Source organism: Echinops telfairi, unplaced genomic scaffold (genome assembly GCF_000313985.2).
Source record: "Echinops telfairi isolate 266 unplaced genomic scaffold, ASM31398v2 ScPeMD7_7424;HRSCAF=8462, whole genome shotgun sequence".
Classification (NCBI taxonomy): domain Eukaryota; kingdom Metazoa; phylum Chordata; class Mammalia; order Afrosoricida; family Tenrecidae; genus Echinops; species Echinops telfairi.
The window spans coordinates 15,878,640-15,896,517 of NW_022111324.1; the positions used below are offsets into that span (position 1 = coordinate 15,878,640).

General features: G+C 49.5%; 1 protein-coding gene across 1 annotated transcript in view; it reads right to left on the bottom strand.

Annotated features, from left to right (window-relative positions):
* TNR (tenascin R) overlaps positions 1-17,878 on the bottom strand; it is an 87,172-nt gene that overhangs the window by 42,655 nt on the left and 26,639 nt on the right. Inside the window, exons 8-9 of the mRNA XM_004706817.2 lie at positions 14,395-14,580; positions 142-231 (exon numbers count right to left, since the gene is read on the bottom strand). Of these exons, the coding sequence (XP_004706874.1) occupies positions 142-231; positions 14,395-14,580 (276 nt within the window). The remainder of the gene's footprint in view (positions 1-141; positions 232-14,394; positions 14,581-17,878) is intronic.

Here is a 17,878-nt window from a genome sequence, read left to right on the forward strand (position 1 = left end):
GCACACACACACCCATCCATTTTCTGCACAGTTCTGGGCTATCCTTCACTAGGGGACATTGTCTTCAGAGCATTCTTGTCTAGGACAAGCCTTTATGGGCATCACCTTGGTACCTTGGTCTTCACCAGCCTTCTTACTCACCAGTCCTGGCATTCACGGTGGCCGGTACACTCTGCTGTGAGTTCCTGATGCCAGAGATCCCAATTCCGTACTCAGTGCCAGGCACCAGATCTATTGGTAGAAGCAGAGACACAAAACATGACTCATCTCTGTGTGTATGTGTGTGTGTGTGTGTGTGCATGTGTATGTGTGTGTGTGTGTGCATGTGTATGTGTAAGGAGCAGAAGGCTGAAAAGGAGCAAATGGTCTCAGATTCCTCGTTATATCTTTTTAGTCCTTCCTAAACCTCTTCCAAAATGGTTCCCTTAGGAAATCCTGATTTTACTGCTTAGAAAATCCATACCATCTCAAAAGGATGAGCCTAGCTGGCACAGAACTTATTTCCTGCTGCTGGTCACCTTGAGCAGGCAGGGAGGCTTCCTTTAGAAGTGTGCTCTCCTCTGGAAAGCCTCCTTGTGAGACTCGGTGTTTCAGGTTACTGGCACTAGCGATGGGTTCTTTCCTTTGGCTTGACTTGGGAGTTGGGGAGCATATAATGGAGAAGAAGTGTGTGGACATGGGTTTGTGAAACATTTCTTGAATAGTGCATCTGAGGACCAAGCTGCATCTTTTGTACATATGGGGTTGAAGCCATATGGGGACTCCTGGCTGGCTCCTGGGAACAGCTGTGGGTGGACTTTTTATCTGAACCCGGGGCTGTCAGACCTTAATGTCATGGGATGCAGAAGCCTTGCTGCTGTGGGCCCCCTTTCAAGGCCGAGAATTAAGGACTCCTGAGGGACAGTCGGAAAATGGAAGAACTGCTAGTCTTTTGGTGGTTCAAGTCCATCAAGGATCAGTGGATAATTCTAGAAATACATGGGGTTATCTGCAACCTCGCCTTACCTTCTTCTACATTCTTTTTCAGACTAACTGGTTTAATGGGTGCATTTGTTTGCTATGGCCGCTATAACAAACTACGGCAGACTTAATGTCTCACGATGACACACATTTTATTATTTTACCGTTCAGGAGGTCAGAAGCCTAAAAGGAGTCAGTCAGAATGTATTCCTTCTTGAGGCTTTAGAAGAGTATCCATTTCTTGCCTTATCCAGCTTCTAGTGGTTGACTGGTTTCCTTGGCTTGTGGCTCCTCCCTCTGTCTTCATAGCCAGCAGCATAGCATTTCTGACAATCTCTCTTTCTCTGACCACTGCTTCTGTCATCACTTCTCCTACTCTAACTCGGATCTGCTCTCTCCCCATTCTGAGGATCCTTATTATTCAGTATTATATTTCTAGCTCTCAAGAATTAACTTAGTCACAATCAGCAAAGCCCTGTTGGCCATGTGAGATGACAAATTTATAAGCTCCAGGGATTGGGATGTACACACTTTAGTGGCCATGATTCAGCCTACCAAACCTTCATTAGTTAAGACTGGGTGTAGAACTCTACAAACAAGGTACATTCATCACCCCCGAGAGCCTTGCACGGTCGGTGGAAGTCCTCTGGTAGGCTTTTTTGTGGGACCCTGTGTGGGATCCCAGAACTATGTCTGAATTTAACAACACTCTGCATATACAACCGTCATGCTTTTTAATATATTTGAATGTAATTTGACCCCTCAGCACAACCTTGCAAAGAAGGTAGGATAAACAGTCTTTCCTACACATCTTTTATAAAATGAGACTGGAATACAAAGTACACCTGTGAGCACCTGGAGCAGCCATCCAGATTTCTGGTCTTAGGGTTCAGTGTTTTCAAGAGAATTGGAATAGCTGCTTGGGACTGCCCTGGAATCCCTGCGATTACATGAATGGTTTTGATAGGAAATGGATTGATCAACCCTGACATGTCTTGGCTTAACCAAAGGAGTGCTGTACAGTAGCTTAAAGGTTCCGCACCCACTCGCCCTAGGAAGGAGGAAGGCTTTAGTGCAATCCGTACAATCCGTAGACATGTGCTCGAGAACGGCGAACCTGGCAGGTCTTTCTGACCTAGCTCCATCGAAGAACAAAGTTCCCAAGCCCTGTCTTGGGCGAGGGGGAGGGGGAGGAGTGGGGCCAACTGGGGTCAGCCCCCTTTTTCCTTTTGGCACCAGCTCCATTCCCTTCCTAATCCTTAGTTTGTTCTTTCTCCAAAAGTAAACACAAAGCTCACTGCCATGGAATCACTTTGACTCATAGCAACCAAATAGAGGGCTTTGGAGGCTGTAAATCATTACGGGAACAGAGAGCCTTAACTTTCTCCCGAGGAAGGGCTGGTGAGTTTGAACCACCAGAGCCTGAAGTCTGACATACCTATGTTCACTTTCAGGTTCTGCCATCTTCTACCTGTAGTTACACAATCTCGTGTCAACTTGAGGGTAGAAAGAGTGAAGGGGTGGAGTTTAGCTGTCAATCAGATCACAGCCTGATAATGCCTCGTGTGGGGGTAGCCTGGTAATGAGGATTCTGGGAACTTCCCCTCTCTCTGCCTTCAGCTTCCTGTGGACAAGCCAGGTGAAGCTACACAGAGACCTGAGCAAGCCATGCGGCAGAGCCCATGCAGAGACAGCCCTGGGATGCTTCCACTGCCATTGAAGCCAGAGCAGTTTTCCCCCACCGGCCTGTGATCTTCCTGCATTTGGCATCATTGCGGGTGGCAGTGTGAGTCTGAAGAGGAATTCATGGACTAGCATCAGACATCTGGGCTAATATTGGACTTATGGATTTGATCTGGACTGGGCTGAGATGCTCTGTCTTATACATATATGCGTGCCTTTGGATTTGTTTCTCTAGTAAACAGACTACCACACTGGGAGCTCGATTAGGTAACGTTTTCCCGTTTCAGTTTCCATGGGGCGAGAAGGCCGTTCATGGTGAGGAGTCAGTAAATCCATGTCTGAAGCACGGTGGTTGGCCAGGGGCAGCATTTTAAATTCGTCTTGGTGGATAGTCTCATTGGCTACACAAAAGTGCCCCGGGTAGGTACCAGGATGGTTCCAGGTTTACCCGCTATCTGTCAATTTGCTAAGGTTAAGCCTGTTGGCTCCGGTTGAACCCAGTGATTCAGTGAGTCCAGGTGAGGCGTTTGCTCCAGGCTAGGGCCAAGTACCTGTCTCGTGATTGAGTGGGTGATTGCAGTGCTCCGAACCTAGTACAAATTTTTCTCCGTCAATATGCTCGGTAAGTCCCAGGTACATCCTTGGTTGGAGAAATTAGATTACCTTTGGGACATAAACAATTTTTCTCAGACAACGGATTGAGACCTTCAATTGCCTATAATGAAGTAGAAATCCTGCGATGTAGATGCAAGGTGACAGATTGTGGGAGCGAGACAGAAATTATATGTTGCCAAGCGGATCTAACATGTAGCGTTTCCATCCGAGTTTCTTATTTATGAAGCTTAAATGAAATGTTCAATAATTCACAACAGAATCATCTTCTCCCGGAAAACTGCAGAGCAGAATTTAAAGGCTGTGTGTCTAGGGGACCGGGGAGTAGGACTCGCGTATAGGTTTGTGCCGGGCTGCTTTCCTTTGATTTCCAGCTGCGTCTGCCCGCGCTGCAGGTGAATCATTGCTCTTTGCCAACAGGTAAAATGCGATTCTGCTGGAAATGAGGCACATGCGCTATCCTTAGATGTCAGCATGCGGAGGGCTCAGAGGGGTTTCTCACTTAAAAGATCCCATCGCTCTCCATAGGGGCTCCTTTTATCTCTCCACCCAACTCCTGCACATTGTAGCGCATAAATGTCCCTGTTCCCTTTCTTGAAAACAGTTCAGGAAATGCATCCCATAGGATGCCACCGTGCTCCATCTCTGTCTGGAACTTCCTTTGTTCGGCTTGGAAGTTGACATTTTTCTCAACTGTAGCATTGCACACCCATTCTTCTCTGAGCTACTTAACGCACCCAGCTCAGCCAGTCCACAGACACTATTGAGTGCTTCCTTGTGCTGGGCGCCTGACTGGGTCCTGTAGGCAATACCAGGGTGTCCTGAGGAATATCAGCCTTGCCCTTAACGAGATGAAAAGGAGTCTGTACTAAAGGAATCAATTAATTAGTCACTGAATACTGATCACATGCCATACCTTGAACCACACGCAGGAGTTAATCTGGAGAATCCGGAAGAAGGAAGGGAGGGAAAGAGGACGAGGGAAAGTACTTTTGAGTATCTATCTGATGGTGAAGAGCTCTGTTTTAACTGTAGTTTCTTAGAGCTCCATGCCTGTGACATTATTTAATCCCTAAAGCAGATCTGCTTGGAGTATACTGCTGATGGGCAAACGGAAGCTGGATAAGTCTATTCTTTGACCAAGACCATGAAGCACATGGATTGGTTTGAGTGCCTGACATTTGAGTTCAATGGACTTGTTTTGGATTTCTGATTCTCTGCACTGTTATCCTTAATTTGTTACCATCCACACAGTCTAATGCCTTTTCAAAGTCAGTAACGCACAGGAAATACCTTCCTGGTGGTCTCTGCTCTAGGCCAAGAGCCATCTGCCGCCTACAATGTTGTCCCTCATTTCTTATTATCCAGAGGGACCAGATCCCAGAGAAAGACGTCGTGTTCGGTAAGGGAAAGTAGAGGGCCAGCACAAACGAGGAGGGTCCTCAATGAGAGCGACTGACACTGTGGCTGTAACCATGAGGGGCCCCAGCAGAGCAGCATTTCTGAGGACGGTGCCAAACCCGGCAGTGCTCTGTTCTATTGTACACAGGGGAACCGATGCACTGGCACCTGGAAGCCCCGACATCGTGAAGCTAACGCACATGAAGACTGAGTTTGGAATCCGGTCCCTTGTCCTTTCTGTTGTACTACAGCATAGTCCTTGACCACAAGAATGGAAACTTGGGAGTAATTGATTTTATACCTTGAGTTTCTGCCTAAGACAGCTGTTTGAGAGGAGAGAAGAGCTCAGTACAAACTGGAGTAGCCAGGGAAGGTTTTTAAGAAAGGGGCTTGAGTTGTACCTTGAAAAGTAGCCCAGATGAGACTAGGGAAAGGGGAGAGAGTATGGAATCCTGTGGTGGCCAAGGTGGGCAGAGCGACCAGTGATTTCTGCCCTGTACTGGAGGACCATGGGTGATAAAGTAGAATGACTTACTTCCCTTTGTTTAGGAAGCTTGGTCTTCTTCATTGATGCTCATGGGGAAAGGAGCAGGGAGGAGAAGCAAGCTCACGGAGCTGAGGTGGCTGTTTCTTATGAGGAAAAACATGAATAAGACACATGGAGTCTATAGGGATGGTTGGGAGGAGGTGACATGCAGACAGGTGGGGGCCGTTTCCTCTCTAAATCCCTCGGCTCATCTCCCAATTGTCTGTGAAAGTTCAAGTCTACCAAACCAAGGTTATAAAGCTGCTTGGTGAAGCAACATGATATCTCCTCCCATAAAGATGGAGAGCCTCCGAAACCCTATTTAAGTCACTGTGAGTCAAAGCCCACTGGATGGCAACGGATCAAGCAACATGAAATGCTAGTCCTCCTTTTGCTTTAAATTACAACGGACCTTCCTCATTTCCAGAACTGGGTTTGTCCCCCTCAAAAGCCAGACAGCCCTTCTTTTGGATTCAATGAAGTATCTTAGATGAGAGATGACAGATGAGAAGAGATGTGCAGTTGGATCCAAGACCGAGCCCCACGCCCCTTTAAAGAACAATACATATATTTTACATGTGACCAAAAAAAAAATCAGTTGGTCCCAGTGCCCTGGATGTCTGGTTTCACTGGGAGGAATAAACTGAGCCCCTGCAGGGAGCTTTTAGTCCAGCAGGAGATACAAGGAAACCCAGTCCTTACAACCCAATCAATCGCCTCCACAACAAAATGTTTGTTCTTTTTAACCCTCCTCCCGGTTGGCAGTTATATGATACGGTTATTATTAGTTCACATGCCTGTCTCCTTATGAGATTCTTAGATCTTTGAGTCAAGGAAGTAAAAAAATTCTATCTTCAGCATGAAACGGTGAAAAAATCCGAGGCACAGACACTGCTTGGTAGCAGCTCTGGTGGTGAGGAGTTTGGGGGGAAACTTCCGAGAGAAGCTGCCTGAGCTGGGATTGGAAGGATCGGTGGACTTTGGGCCACAGAGAGGAGAGGACACCCGTGCTGAGGGAACAGCACACGCACAGGCAGTGGTAGGAAACAATCCATGAAAACCAGGGATCTCGTGCAAGGCTCCTCCTGGAGGAATTGTGCATCGGTGAATTTGGGGATGGGAGAATCCATAGATGGGGAGATATCTGGAGACACAGGGTCTTCCAGAATCTCCCCCTGCCCCCACCCCCAATCACAGCGGCTTAGCCACAAACCGTTTCTTCATAGACTGGAAATCTACGCCCCCAGGCTTCCCACCCTCATCTTCTTGGACCAAGGCTGGTGTTTGTCGGATCCCCTGAATGACGCAGGCTCTGAACGCGTTTCCCTGCGCTCACTGGGGCTGGTGTTCATGTATCGAGAGGCAGCAATCCCATGCTGACACTAAGAAAGAGTTCAGCCCAACACACCCGTAGTTTAAAGAAGTAGGGGTACCGAGGAGATTTCTCTGATGGAACGTTCTGTTTTGCCAGCGAAATTCATGAAAAATCCGTCTCACCATCCCCTGTCCTAGAGGGGCATCTTGTCTCTGTGTCTTCCGTAAATAAGTGGTCTTTGCTGAAGAGGTCAGAGCAGAAGTTAACAAATTCCCACCTGGCCTCTCTCCTGGTTCACTGTTTTCCAGTCCTTTGACACAAATAAGGGGAAGACCCTTTGGTGTTTCAGCTTTAAGAGGACTTGGAATGTGGCTTCTCTCTTCTTCTCTTTTCTTCTGGGCCCCTGGCAGCTCACACCTCCTACTTTCCAGCTCCCTGAAAGGAGGCACCCTGCCAGAGGCTGCCTTACCGACGTGACCACTTGGGGTCACTGTGACTTCATCCACAGGAGGCTGAGCACAGCTCAGTCCTGGCCCCAGGTCCTTTGTGCGCCATCGCCCCCACCCCCCCAGGCCCTTCTCCTAGGAGCCCAGAAGGCAGGGAGCCCTGGCATAGTATGTGTGCTGGCCTGTCAAGGGAGTGCAGACAGGGTGAAGTGAACATCAAGTGCTTCGGTCCATGAGCTCTTGCCAACTGGACTTCTTCTGGAATGCCGAGTTTCTTCCTGGAAAATCCTCCTGTGGACAAGCACATCTCCTGCCCTGGCACTCTGAGAAGCCCACCTTCTCCCCACCACACCCCTAAACCTGCTACCCTGCAATGGAGGGGTTTCTAGAACAGCCTCCTGGGTCCTCAGCTACCATAAGCCTTAAAGGTGGCAACTTGTACAGCCCGACTAGGTTATGCTTTCCAAATTCATCTCGTGTGTGTGTGTGTGTGTGTGTGTGTATGTGTGTGTGTGTACGTGGTGTATGGCTGGTTGTAAATCTTTATTTTCTTGTGATTCTAAATTGTCCTGTGATGTCTGTGGAAATCTCCGGCTCCCTGGGTTTCCTACTGGTCATTTTTCTGACCAGAAACATGTTGACTGGAGAGAAAGTGGCAGTGCCGAGGGATGCATCTGGGAGGGGCCTGCTGCGGTGAGGCACCCAGGGGGCTGCCTGAGTGGGTGGATGGGGGGCATGCACCCCCTGGGGCCTGGGTGGCTGTGGGAGGGCACGGTGTACATGTGAGCCCTTTCACTTTACTTTGCCTCATGACCACAGAGCACCCCTTGGCGGAGGCCCTTGCGTGTGGACCTGCCTCATCAGGGAGGGCCGGATGTGAGAGTGGAGATGGTGGAGGGCAAACTCCTCTCTCCTCCTGGCAAAGCAATGAAGGCACATGCTTTTCTCCTGAGAGTTAGAGGAGTCACCTTAGACACGAGAAGGCGAGAGTCTTGTTGACAATTTTTGTTAGTCCCTGGCAGGGTGGCTGATGTTTTGAGCAAAGTCCAGTTAAAACAGTGGTTCGCACCCTAGGGGGTCATGACCCCTTTGGGGTCACCTGATTCATAACAGTAGCAAAATGACAGTGATGAAGTAGCAATGAAAATAATTTTATCATTGGGGGTCATCACAACATGAGGAATTGTGTGAAAGGGTGGAGGCAATAGGAAGGTTGAGAACCACTGAGTTAAGGGATGAGAATCTCCTCCTCTCCCCCTTTACTTCCCTCCCCCTCCCTCCAGGAAGAGTTTTCTATATCACTTAATTGCATTTTGCTGCTACCCAGAAAGCAGAGCGGTGTTGTCAGGCACTGTTTAATGCTGACGGGGTCCAACCGAGAGGGACGTGGACGAGTCTGTAGGGTGAGTGTAGCACCCTTTGGGACTCAAGGTGCCCAGGCCAAGCAGGCATCACTAGAGCAGAGAGAAAGCCTTGGCATCAAGGACACAGACACCACCAGGGAGGAGGGGTGTGGGGAGGGGAGAAGTCATCGCAGACACAGCACAGCGTCTACTGCTCAGAAACAAATGCATGCTCCAGTGGGAATTCACTGGGCATTACTGAGAAAGAATAATGGGGGAAATGTTTGGTATTTTGTGTCCCAGCCTGGCCTTTATGTTTGAGAAGGGCAGGGTGAGGTATGTGAAGGGGAGGCTGGGAGCCGGTTGCCTGTGGCATGCTGTCTGAATGATTCTGAGGCTGGGCGAGTCAGGAGGGCCCATATTCCACAGTTCAGGGTCAAGGGAGGCCACAGAGACAGACTTTCTTCAGGGCATAGAAAACACAGCACCATAGAACTGTGTAGAAGCAACTATGAAAGTAAAGGAATGTGAACATTTTCAGTCACCTCGTATGCATGTGAAAGTTGGATATTGAAATGCAGGGCAGCCTTGGGCTTATGTGTGTGCTCTGTGGGGATGAATCACATATAGTAAATCTCACGGATATCAAGTGCTTATGGTGTGCCAGACCCCATCCTAAGTGTGTGTGTGTTGTTGTTGTTGTGTGCTATTGAGTTGATTCTGATTCACAACAACCTATGGTGATAAAGTAGACCTGCCCCCTAGGGTTTTCCAGGTTTTGATCTTTAATGGTGGAGCATTGGTGGCACCATGGTTAAGCGCTTGGCTACTAATCAAAAGGTTGGCAGTTTAAACCCACCAATGGCTCCATGGGAGAATGATGTGGCCAGTCTACTTCCATTGGGACTCACAGTCTTGGACAAAGGGATAGTTCTACTCTGTCCTACAGGTTCACTATGGGACTTGAAGGCGATGGACTGTTTCCTTTAGTTACTATTTACAGATGCGGAGTGTCTGATCTTTCTTCTGTTCAGGTGCTAAGTGTGTTTTCATCTCCAACTTTTCAGTTAGCAGCCAAACACACACAACGGGGCTTGCTCTACCTACCTACACATCTATCTATCTATCTATCTATCTGTCTGTCTGTCTGTCTGTCTGTCTGTCTGTCTGTCTGTCTGTCTGTCTATCTATCTATGTATCTATATCTATCATCTATCCTATTAATGGTTTCATTTAATTCTCACAAAACCCCATGAGGTAGATCTGGTGTCTCCACACGAGGAAGCTGAAGCACAGGAAGTGGAAGACATTTGTCCAAGGACACGTGTCTATGGAGTTAGACTCAAGCCCCACTCGGGCAACATAGAGGGATGACCTCAGAAGCTACACTCTGCTCTCAGTGAATACGTCTCATCCATTACTGTGCACGCAAATCACCTTGGGCTCAGATAAAATGCAGCGTCTGATTCAGTCGATCTGAGGTGGGTGGGCCTATGATTCTACAGCTTTCACATCTCTCAGGTCATACTGAAGCTGTTGGTCCTCCTACCACCGTTGGAGAAGTCAGATACAAAACCACTGCCTGCACTGCTTCACAGAGGCTACACTAAGCCATCTATGAGGCCTGCTGCCCAAGACCTCGTTAGAGTGGTGAGAAGCAGGGAGGTTACTCTGAGGACGAAGGTGCACCTGACCCCAGCCCTGGTATTTTCAATCACTTCGTATGCATGTGAAAGTTGGCTATTGAATAAGGAAGACCGAAGAAGAATCGAGGCATTTGCATTGTGGTGGACCAACAAGGGAACAAACAAATCTGTTTGGGAAGAGGTACCGCTAGAGTGTTCCTTAGAGGCCAGGATGGTGAGACTCCATCTCATGGACTTTGGACTGGCTGTCAGAAGAAACCAGTCCCTGGGGAAGTAGAGGGGCAGCAAAAAAGAGCAAGGCCCTCCACAAGCGGGACTGACCCCGGGGCTGCCGCAGTGGACACAGTCAGAGGAACAATGGGGCTGTGTTCTGTTCTGCTGTGAATAGGTCGTTATGGGCTGGAACCCACTCAATAGCACCTAACAGCACCGACATCTAGGAGCTTACAGAGACCTGCCTCCTTTTAGCTGAGTGGTTTACTAGCTTAGTAGAAACACTACATCAAACTAATTGGAGGTATTGTCTTAATTCTGCAGGATGACCCATGAGGTGAAGTGGTTAATTGCTCCAGATCACACAGGAAGTGGCAGAGCAGACCCTGGGCCCTTCCTATTGGGCGTGGAGCAGAGCATTCAGATAAAACTTGGGCTCCAGTGTCTGAACACAGGCTTATTGTTGTCCATGCCCTTGACTTGTCAGACTCCTGGTGATCTTAGACCCAAGAGAATGAAACACCGCCTACTCCTGCATCGTCCTTGTAACCACCAGCATTTCCAGTTCCTTGTTGTGCCCATTGTGCCAATCCGTCTCACGGATGGTCCCCATGCCTGTGCTGGCGCTGTGAGTCACGGAACGTGGTGTCCACTTTGGATGACTAAAATGTCCCAGCAATGTGTTCAAAGCAAGTAGGTTCAATGTCCCGTTATGGCCCATATCATAGGGTTATTAATTGGCTAATTTAAATAAACAGATCACCAGACCTTTCCTCCTAGTCTTTCATAGGCTAGACGCTCTCCTGAAACCTATCTGCTGTGTGTGATCCTGCTAGTACTTGAAATACTTGTGGCATTGCTTCCAGCACCACTGCCACATGCGAGCCCCAAACTGACAGGGAGTGGGAACACAGGTCCTGGGTGCTGGAAAACTCTCCTCTTTGGGGTCAGAGCTTGGAGTGTGAGAGACATCACAACTCCTTGGAGCTGAGGTTAAATTCCTCCTTCCCTTTCTCTTCCCCCCTCCCAGCCCTTCTTTCTCTTCCTCCAGATACTGCAGCAGGAGAGCTAACAATCCTTGTAATTCTTGTCTCTGCAAGTACAGACATACTTGATTTCCTTACATGCCTATAATCCCTTCTAAATCATGTACAGCTATTTGCCTTTATAAATCTCTCCAGCAGTGAGCTCCCTGGGATAATTATGTGAACTTAGATAGGGTGAATTTTTGTCAGGGTTGGGTTTATGAGATTATATATATATATACATGTACATATATATCAATTATATATATGGAATTATATATCCATATATACTTTCATAAATGCAGCCCTGGGAAAAAACCCGACAACCCAAGACTACCACTCATTAATACTATTCCATCCCCTGCCAATCTGCAGCTTTTTCCTTTGGGCCATTGTTTATGTTTATGTTTATGTTTATGTTTTGTTTGTAGACACAGCCATGAAATGGGGCGCCATTTTTCATGGGGGAACATATTTCTCCTGGGGCTCAGAACTAACTTTGAGTCATAGCTATGTCCTTTGCTAAGTGTGAAGTTGAGCAAGTTCCCAGTTTTCCTGGGTCTTAGTTTTCTCATCCATCCAGTGGTGCTGCTAAAAATACCTCACAAAGTCGAGAAGATTAAAGAAGCCATCAGGATGGGATGGGGTGCCAGCAGCTGGGACACCACTGGGCTTTCCGCACAAATCAAGATTTGCAGCTGTTGGAAGCGCACCGGGCCGGTCTGCAGGGTTCCTATGACTCCCTGGCATACGACAGAGGATCATTGCTGAATCTTCACCTTTCCCCCCTGGTCGTGGGAAACGGTAACTAGGAGGAGGTGACTGGGCAGTTGTCTCGCTCCTGCTCATTGTGGATCTTCCATCCAAACACCCAGCCATCGTCTTTGTAACTGCTAATTGCCAAGTCAGCCCGAGGCTTGCAGCAGGGACGGGCTGTGCTTAGAATAAGTTCCCTCTTGCGTCAGTCTCGGCTTTTGGTTTAGCTTAATTTTTGTGAATGTCTCCAGTTTTCTGCAAAAAAAGGCCCTGATGCCAGCTGGTCTGTTCATCTATGTTTAATTCACCCCTATGAACCTGCTTGGTCAGCATATCCTTCCATTTCCTTGCTGGTGCCCCCCTCCCACTCCCCCAGGGGCACATCTGTCTGGAAAAGGCATTTATTATATTTACTTTAACTGGCCTCATTTGGCAAGGTGGTGTGAGATTTTAGCTGGAGAGGAAAACAACTTTGATTATATCGCCCTTGTTTACTGTATGCACTCTTTGCTAAGCATCCCGTGCCTACTAAAATGGCAAATGCCTTTGCAAGAAGTCAACACACAAATGAAATGAAATCTCTGCCCATGAGCACATGGGCAGCCCTGAGCCACCGCCGCTTTGCACAGCCTCTCTACCATTTGAGAACCACGCCCAGGCTCGCCCATCATGACCTCTCAGTGAGGCCCCACAGGTAGGTTTCCCTGCCGGGGTGTGTGGCAGGGCTCAGGAGATGCACTAGGAGATGTCCCACACACCCACGGGGACAAAGAGCCCTGCCCCACAAGGGGGCCTCCGGTGATGTAGGCACTGTCTTCTTCGGCACCACCAGCATTTTTGCCTTTAGTCCAGCCACTGCCTCTTGGTGAGTCTCCGGGCTTCCCGCCTTGTCCTCCTCCCATCTGCTCTCCACCCCACAGCTGCACAAAACTAGCCATCAGGCCACCCTAGTCACAGTCCCTCAGCAACTCCCCAGCACCCAAGGCAACACTCAACCCCAATTCTTTCTAGAGCTTACGGCGCCCTCCGAGATCACACCTGCACCTGCTTTCTGGCCCTTGTGCACTCTGCTCGTCACGGTGAGCTTTTTTGCCCATCCCTTCACTCATGTACTCACTCGAGTGACTTATGGAGGACCGATGATGAGCAAGACGCAGAGTTCAACGATGAGCAAAAATAAACAAATACGATCCAGCTGTCATGGGCTGCTAATGACAAAGCCAGCCATGTAAAGCCACCAGCCACCCCTCTTGGGAGAAAGACAAGACTTGGTGCACCGGTAGAGGGTGACAGTCTGAGAAGCCCACAGGGGCAGTGGTGCCTTGTCCGGTAGGGTCGCTGTGAGTTAGCATCCAGCCCAGGGCATGGCAGGGACCTTGGTCTTGTCCTTTTGGACATAAAGCTTTAAGTCTAGAGTGGTGGCAAAGCGTCCAATAACAGCACATTCTGAGTTTCGTGGGGCTAATCCAACGTGTGTCAGAATAGAGGTGTGCTCTGCAGGGAGCTCTATGACCGACTGTGCTTGGCAGTAGATTGTTAGTACATCCCCACTCCCCAACCCCCTGCCTCCCCCAGGCATCTCTGGGGGCTCCTGAATCACCAGTCCTTCACTTAGTAGCCCAGCCTCTTAACCATTTCCTCACTGAGCGGCTTGTTCATGACAGACAAGGGTGAGATGTTAGTTTATGAGATGAGGCTGCAGGAAGGGATGAGCTGACCTTGCCTGGGAACTGAAGAGGGCCCCTTGAGTAGTGACCCTGAGTCGAGAGCTGAACAGAAAGCACATGGCAAGTGGGTACAGGAGGTGGGTGAGAGAGCCTGTCGGGAGAGGGGAGGAAGGAAGGGAGAGCATGGGCAAAGTCCTGTGGCAGGAGGGAAGAGTTTGCGGTCCTGTGGGCCTGGAGGTGAGGCTAGAGAAGAAGGCAGGAGTGGAGCCACGCAGGGCTAGGGAGTCATGCTATAGGTGTACAGCGTTCTTCTAAACAGCAAAGGGAAGTTCCTGAGATGCGCGTGGCATGCAATGGCAGAATCAGAAAAGCACTTTGAAAAAAATCACTGGAGGTGTGAAGACCAAGTCAGAGGGGTGAGAGAGAGAGTCTGAGGGCTTACTGCAGTGCTCCTGACAAGAGTAGTGTAGGCCTGGTGATGGCAGTACACATCGAGAGTGCCAGGCATATTTGGCAAGTGCTTTAACTCCATCCACCACAATGGAACCAGTTCTGACTCATGGCAACCTTACAGGACAGAGGAGAATCACTCCTCTGGATTTCTGAGACTGTAAATCTTTAACCCGTGGAGTGGCTGGTGGTTTCGAACTGTTGACCTTCTGGTTAGCAACCCAATGCATAGCTTAGGAGGTTAGTTTAATGGAATCTGGTCCCTGTTTGGCTACAAGTGGAGGCTGGGGAAAGAGTTGTGAGGGCATAGAGTCAGGAAGCAATGTGTCCCAGAAAACAGGGCTCACTCACCTGTGAGGGTGGCTCTGGTGGTTGGACCAAGGCTCTTGGGGACAAGGAGCTCATGGTACTGCTCGCCCGCCAGGGTGCTATAAACAACCTTGTACTCCTGCACTTCTGCCTCACTGTTGTCCCACTCGAGGTCAAGGCTGGTTGCTGTTCGGGAACCTACTCGCAAGTTCTTGGGGGCATCAATCTCTAGAAAGAATCGGACATCACCAACATCACACATTTGTCTTGCATCTTGGACTTGGAAAAACTTTTGGGTGAGAACCCACACCTCTCAGCTCCCCTCTTTACATTTCAATGACCCCAGTGGCCGCCTCTTGGTTTTTTAATCTGTTAGCTGTTTACTCTACTCCAAGCCGTGCATGCAAGTGCCCCCCTCAGCGCCCCCCACCCCCACCCCCACCGCACTCAATGGGATTGGATCATTGGTTCCACAGGATTTTCATTGGCTGAGCTCCGGAAGTAAGTCACCAGGCCTTTCCTAGTGCATCTTAGACCAGAGGCGCTACTGAAACCTCCTTGGCACCACAGTGACATGCAAGTCTGCAGTGACAGAGGGGTGCGTGGTGGCCTCACACCAGACACATTGGCTGGACATTGAACCTGGATCTCCTGCGTAGAAAACAAGAATTCTGCCCCTGACTGACCACTGCCCCATCTGGCTGGTCATCCAGGGCAAGCCCTAGTGGGTTTTCATTGGGCTGTGGTGTAGGACGCTTCGCATGGCTCTCATTTCCACTCAGGAGTTCCAGCAATGGGCTAGAAACTGCCACGAGCTAATTAATGAAATGGAAAACAAAGCAAAAATCCATAGAAGAAAATTCGGAGACTGTTCCCAAGAGATTAAACGAGAATCGAGTAACATCAGATTTGACCATCAAGTGAAAAAGAAGACGGTTGATTTAAAATTTGGAAGTGTAACGTCCCTTCACCTGGGTTTCCTTGCTGAGACACAGAAACAATGAGATCCTTCTGGGAGAGGAGACACAGGAGGAAAGAATGTGGGCTTTGGAAGTCCAGCTTTGTCATTTAAGTGGGAGGTGGCCAGAAGCCAGGGTTTTAACCGCATTGGCCTGGATGTCCTGCAAAGGGGATGGGGACAACCACCGTTTCACATTAAACAATGCATGTGAAGTGTGCCCTGGGGCACCTGGAGAAAAAAAACGTAGGTGTCAAACACTGGGCTGTCAATCTTTACAGGAGAAGAAAGTCTTCTCTTTCTCCTGTGGGAGCAACTGGTGATTTGAACTGCTGACCTTTAGGTTCGCAGCCCAACACACAAGCCACAATACCATCAGGGCTCTTGGAAACTCATAGGGGTACCGTTCCACTCTGCCCTCTAGTGCCATTATGAATCAGAATCAAGTGGGTGGCAGGGAGAGTCCGAAGCACTGGGCAGGCTTCTGCTGCCTCCCAAGTCCTTGCTGCCTTCGAATTACATGGCGCCTCCATACTTGCTCTGTAGGGTCCTAACTCAATGAAAGGACCGCGGGGACTCCCCCAAAGACCTGGGGCTGCTTCCCTCACCCAGGACTGGCCATGGTTTCAGCCTCATGAGGTGCTGTGGTGAAAATCAGCCATTCAGAAAGTTCCAAACTGTTCTACTCTTTGAAACTTGAGCTTAACTTTGGAGCGGGCCAGCTATTCATCCTGAGAAAACGTCCAGTGGAAGGGTTTTAACTTGCAGATGCAAGGCAAGTGTCCACTGTTTGTTCTTGGGGGAGACCGGAAGGCTGTGAATCAAGCTGAGCGCACAGGTTCTGGACTGACAAGGGTTCTGTTTAGGGATGTAAATTGAATGGCTTTTTAAAAGCAGATTTATGCGTCTGCAGCCTATCTTGCCTAGAAATGCTTCCTCATCCCCTGTGTGTAGTGCGGCTTCGTGGATCAGCCGTGTGTGCTATCTCTCCAGCACTGGTTGGATGGTGAGAAGAGTGTGGGCAGAGAGGCTTGCAGGGGACTGGGGTGGGAGGCACGCTGGACCCTCACATGCAGGGGGAGAGAGAGTGGGGAAAGAGGCATCATGGGAGGAAAAAGAAGTCAGGGGAGTGCTTAGAGTTAAGGCTGGATCCTGCATACAGGTCATCACAACTGCAAAGCCCCGACCTCGGGCACTTCAGATGTAGGTTTGGGTGTTTCATTTCTTTTTGGCCGTAAGACAAGACTAACTTTTGTGCCCGGTGGATCATAAAGCCAATGAGCTGCCATCTAGAACAGATCCCAGGCAGAGAAGAACTGCTCCATGGGGGTTCCATTAGGAAGTCGATCTTCCCAAGCCCCCTTCCAAAAAACAGAAACCCACCACCATTGAGTTCTGGCTCAGGATGATCCTGTAGGTCAGGACAGAGCTGCTCCTGTGGGTTTCTGAGATGAGCTCTTTATGGGACTAGAAAGCCCCTTCTTTCTCCGGAGGAGTGACTAGTGGTTTCAAACTGCTGACTGTATGGTCAACAGCCCAGCTTCTGACCACCACACCAGGAGGCCTCCTCTAGGTCTCTTGGGGTGGGTTCACACCTCCGCTCTTTCAGTTAGTTGTCAAATGCGGAGCAGAAGGGAGACCATGTGTTCTGTGAGAGCGTTCCTATTGCTTCCATGCCTCACGGATGGGGCCCTGCCTGATGGGGCCTGGCTGCTTCTCAGAGGAGCACCCTGTAACATTTTGACCTTTAGCCACTTCTCACCCCATCTAACACACCAAACTCACTCCCACATCAAGGCCTGGGCCCCGGCTCTCTCCTTTGCCCAAAAGGAGAGAGCCGGGATGTTCTTCTCAGGCCCTCACTTAGCAGTGAGCTGAAAGGTCACCTCCTCAGGAAGGTCTTTCTGAATCAATCCCTCTCTCCCTCCCTCCCTCCATCTGACCCCTCAGCACTGCAGCCAAGATGGAAACGCTCCTGTATACTTGTTTTCTTCTGTGCTGCCCAGTTTCCCGAACTCAAAAGCAACTCCCTGTGAACAGAGCTCTCCTCTGTCTTGCTTATTCCCCAGCCTCAGTGCTGAGCACTGTGCGGAGTGCCTCGTAGGTGTGCAGTAAACGCGTTCGGCGAGTCTATGGATATTGGCAGGTCTCTGGTTAGTTGGCTATCTCGAAGCCCTATTTAGAAGTCTCCTTCATCATTTTAGCTGTGGGGTTTTGACAGTCCTTTGGGGTGGGGTGGAGCAGGGGAACGAGTGCTTTGGACTGAAGGGAAGTGGTCTTACAGGGCAGGAAGCCCACCTGCTTTCCAAAGACAGGATCTTAGGTGGGGTGTGAAGGGCCAGTCTTGAGAAGTTGAGAGCTTTTGTGGGAGAATCCCAGAGACAACGAGTGAGTGAGAGAGCGAGAGCGAGCGAGAGAGCGAGAGCGAGAGCGAGAGCGAGAGCGAGAGAGAGAGAGAGAGAGAGGGGTTTGTGCAGCTGGAGGCTCAGACTGTTGTGAATCAAACATTGAAACGGGGCTGGGTTAGCAAGGTTGATGGTTCACGCCCACTGGCTGCTCTTTGAGAGA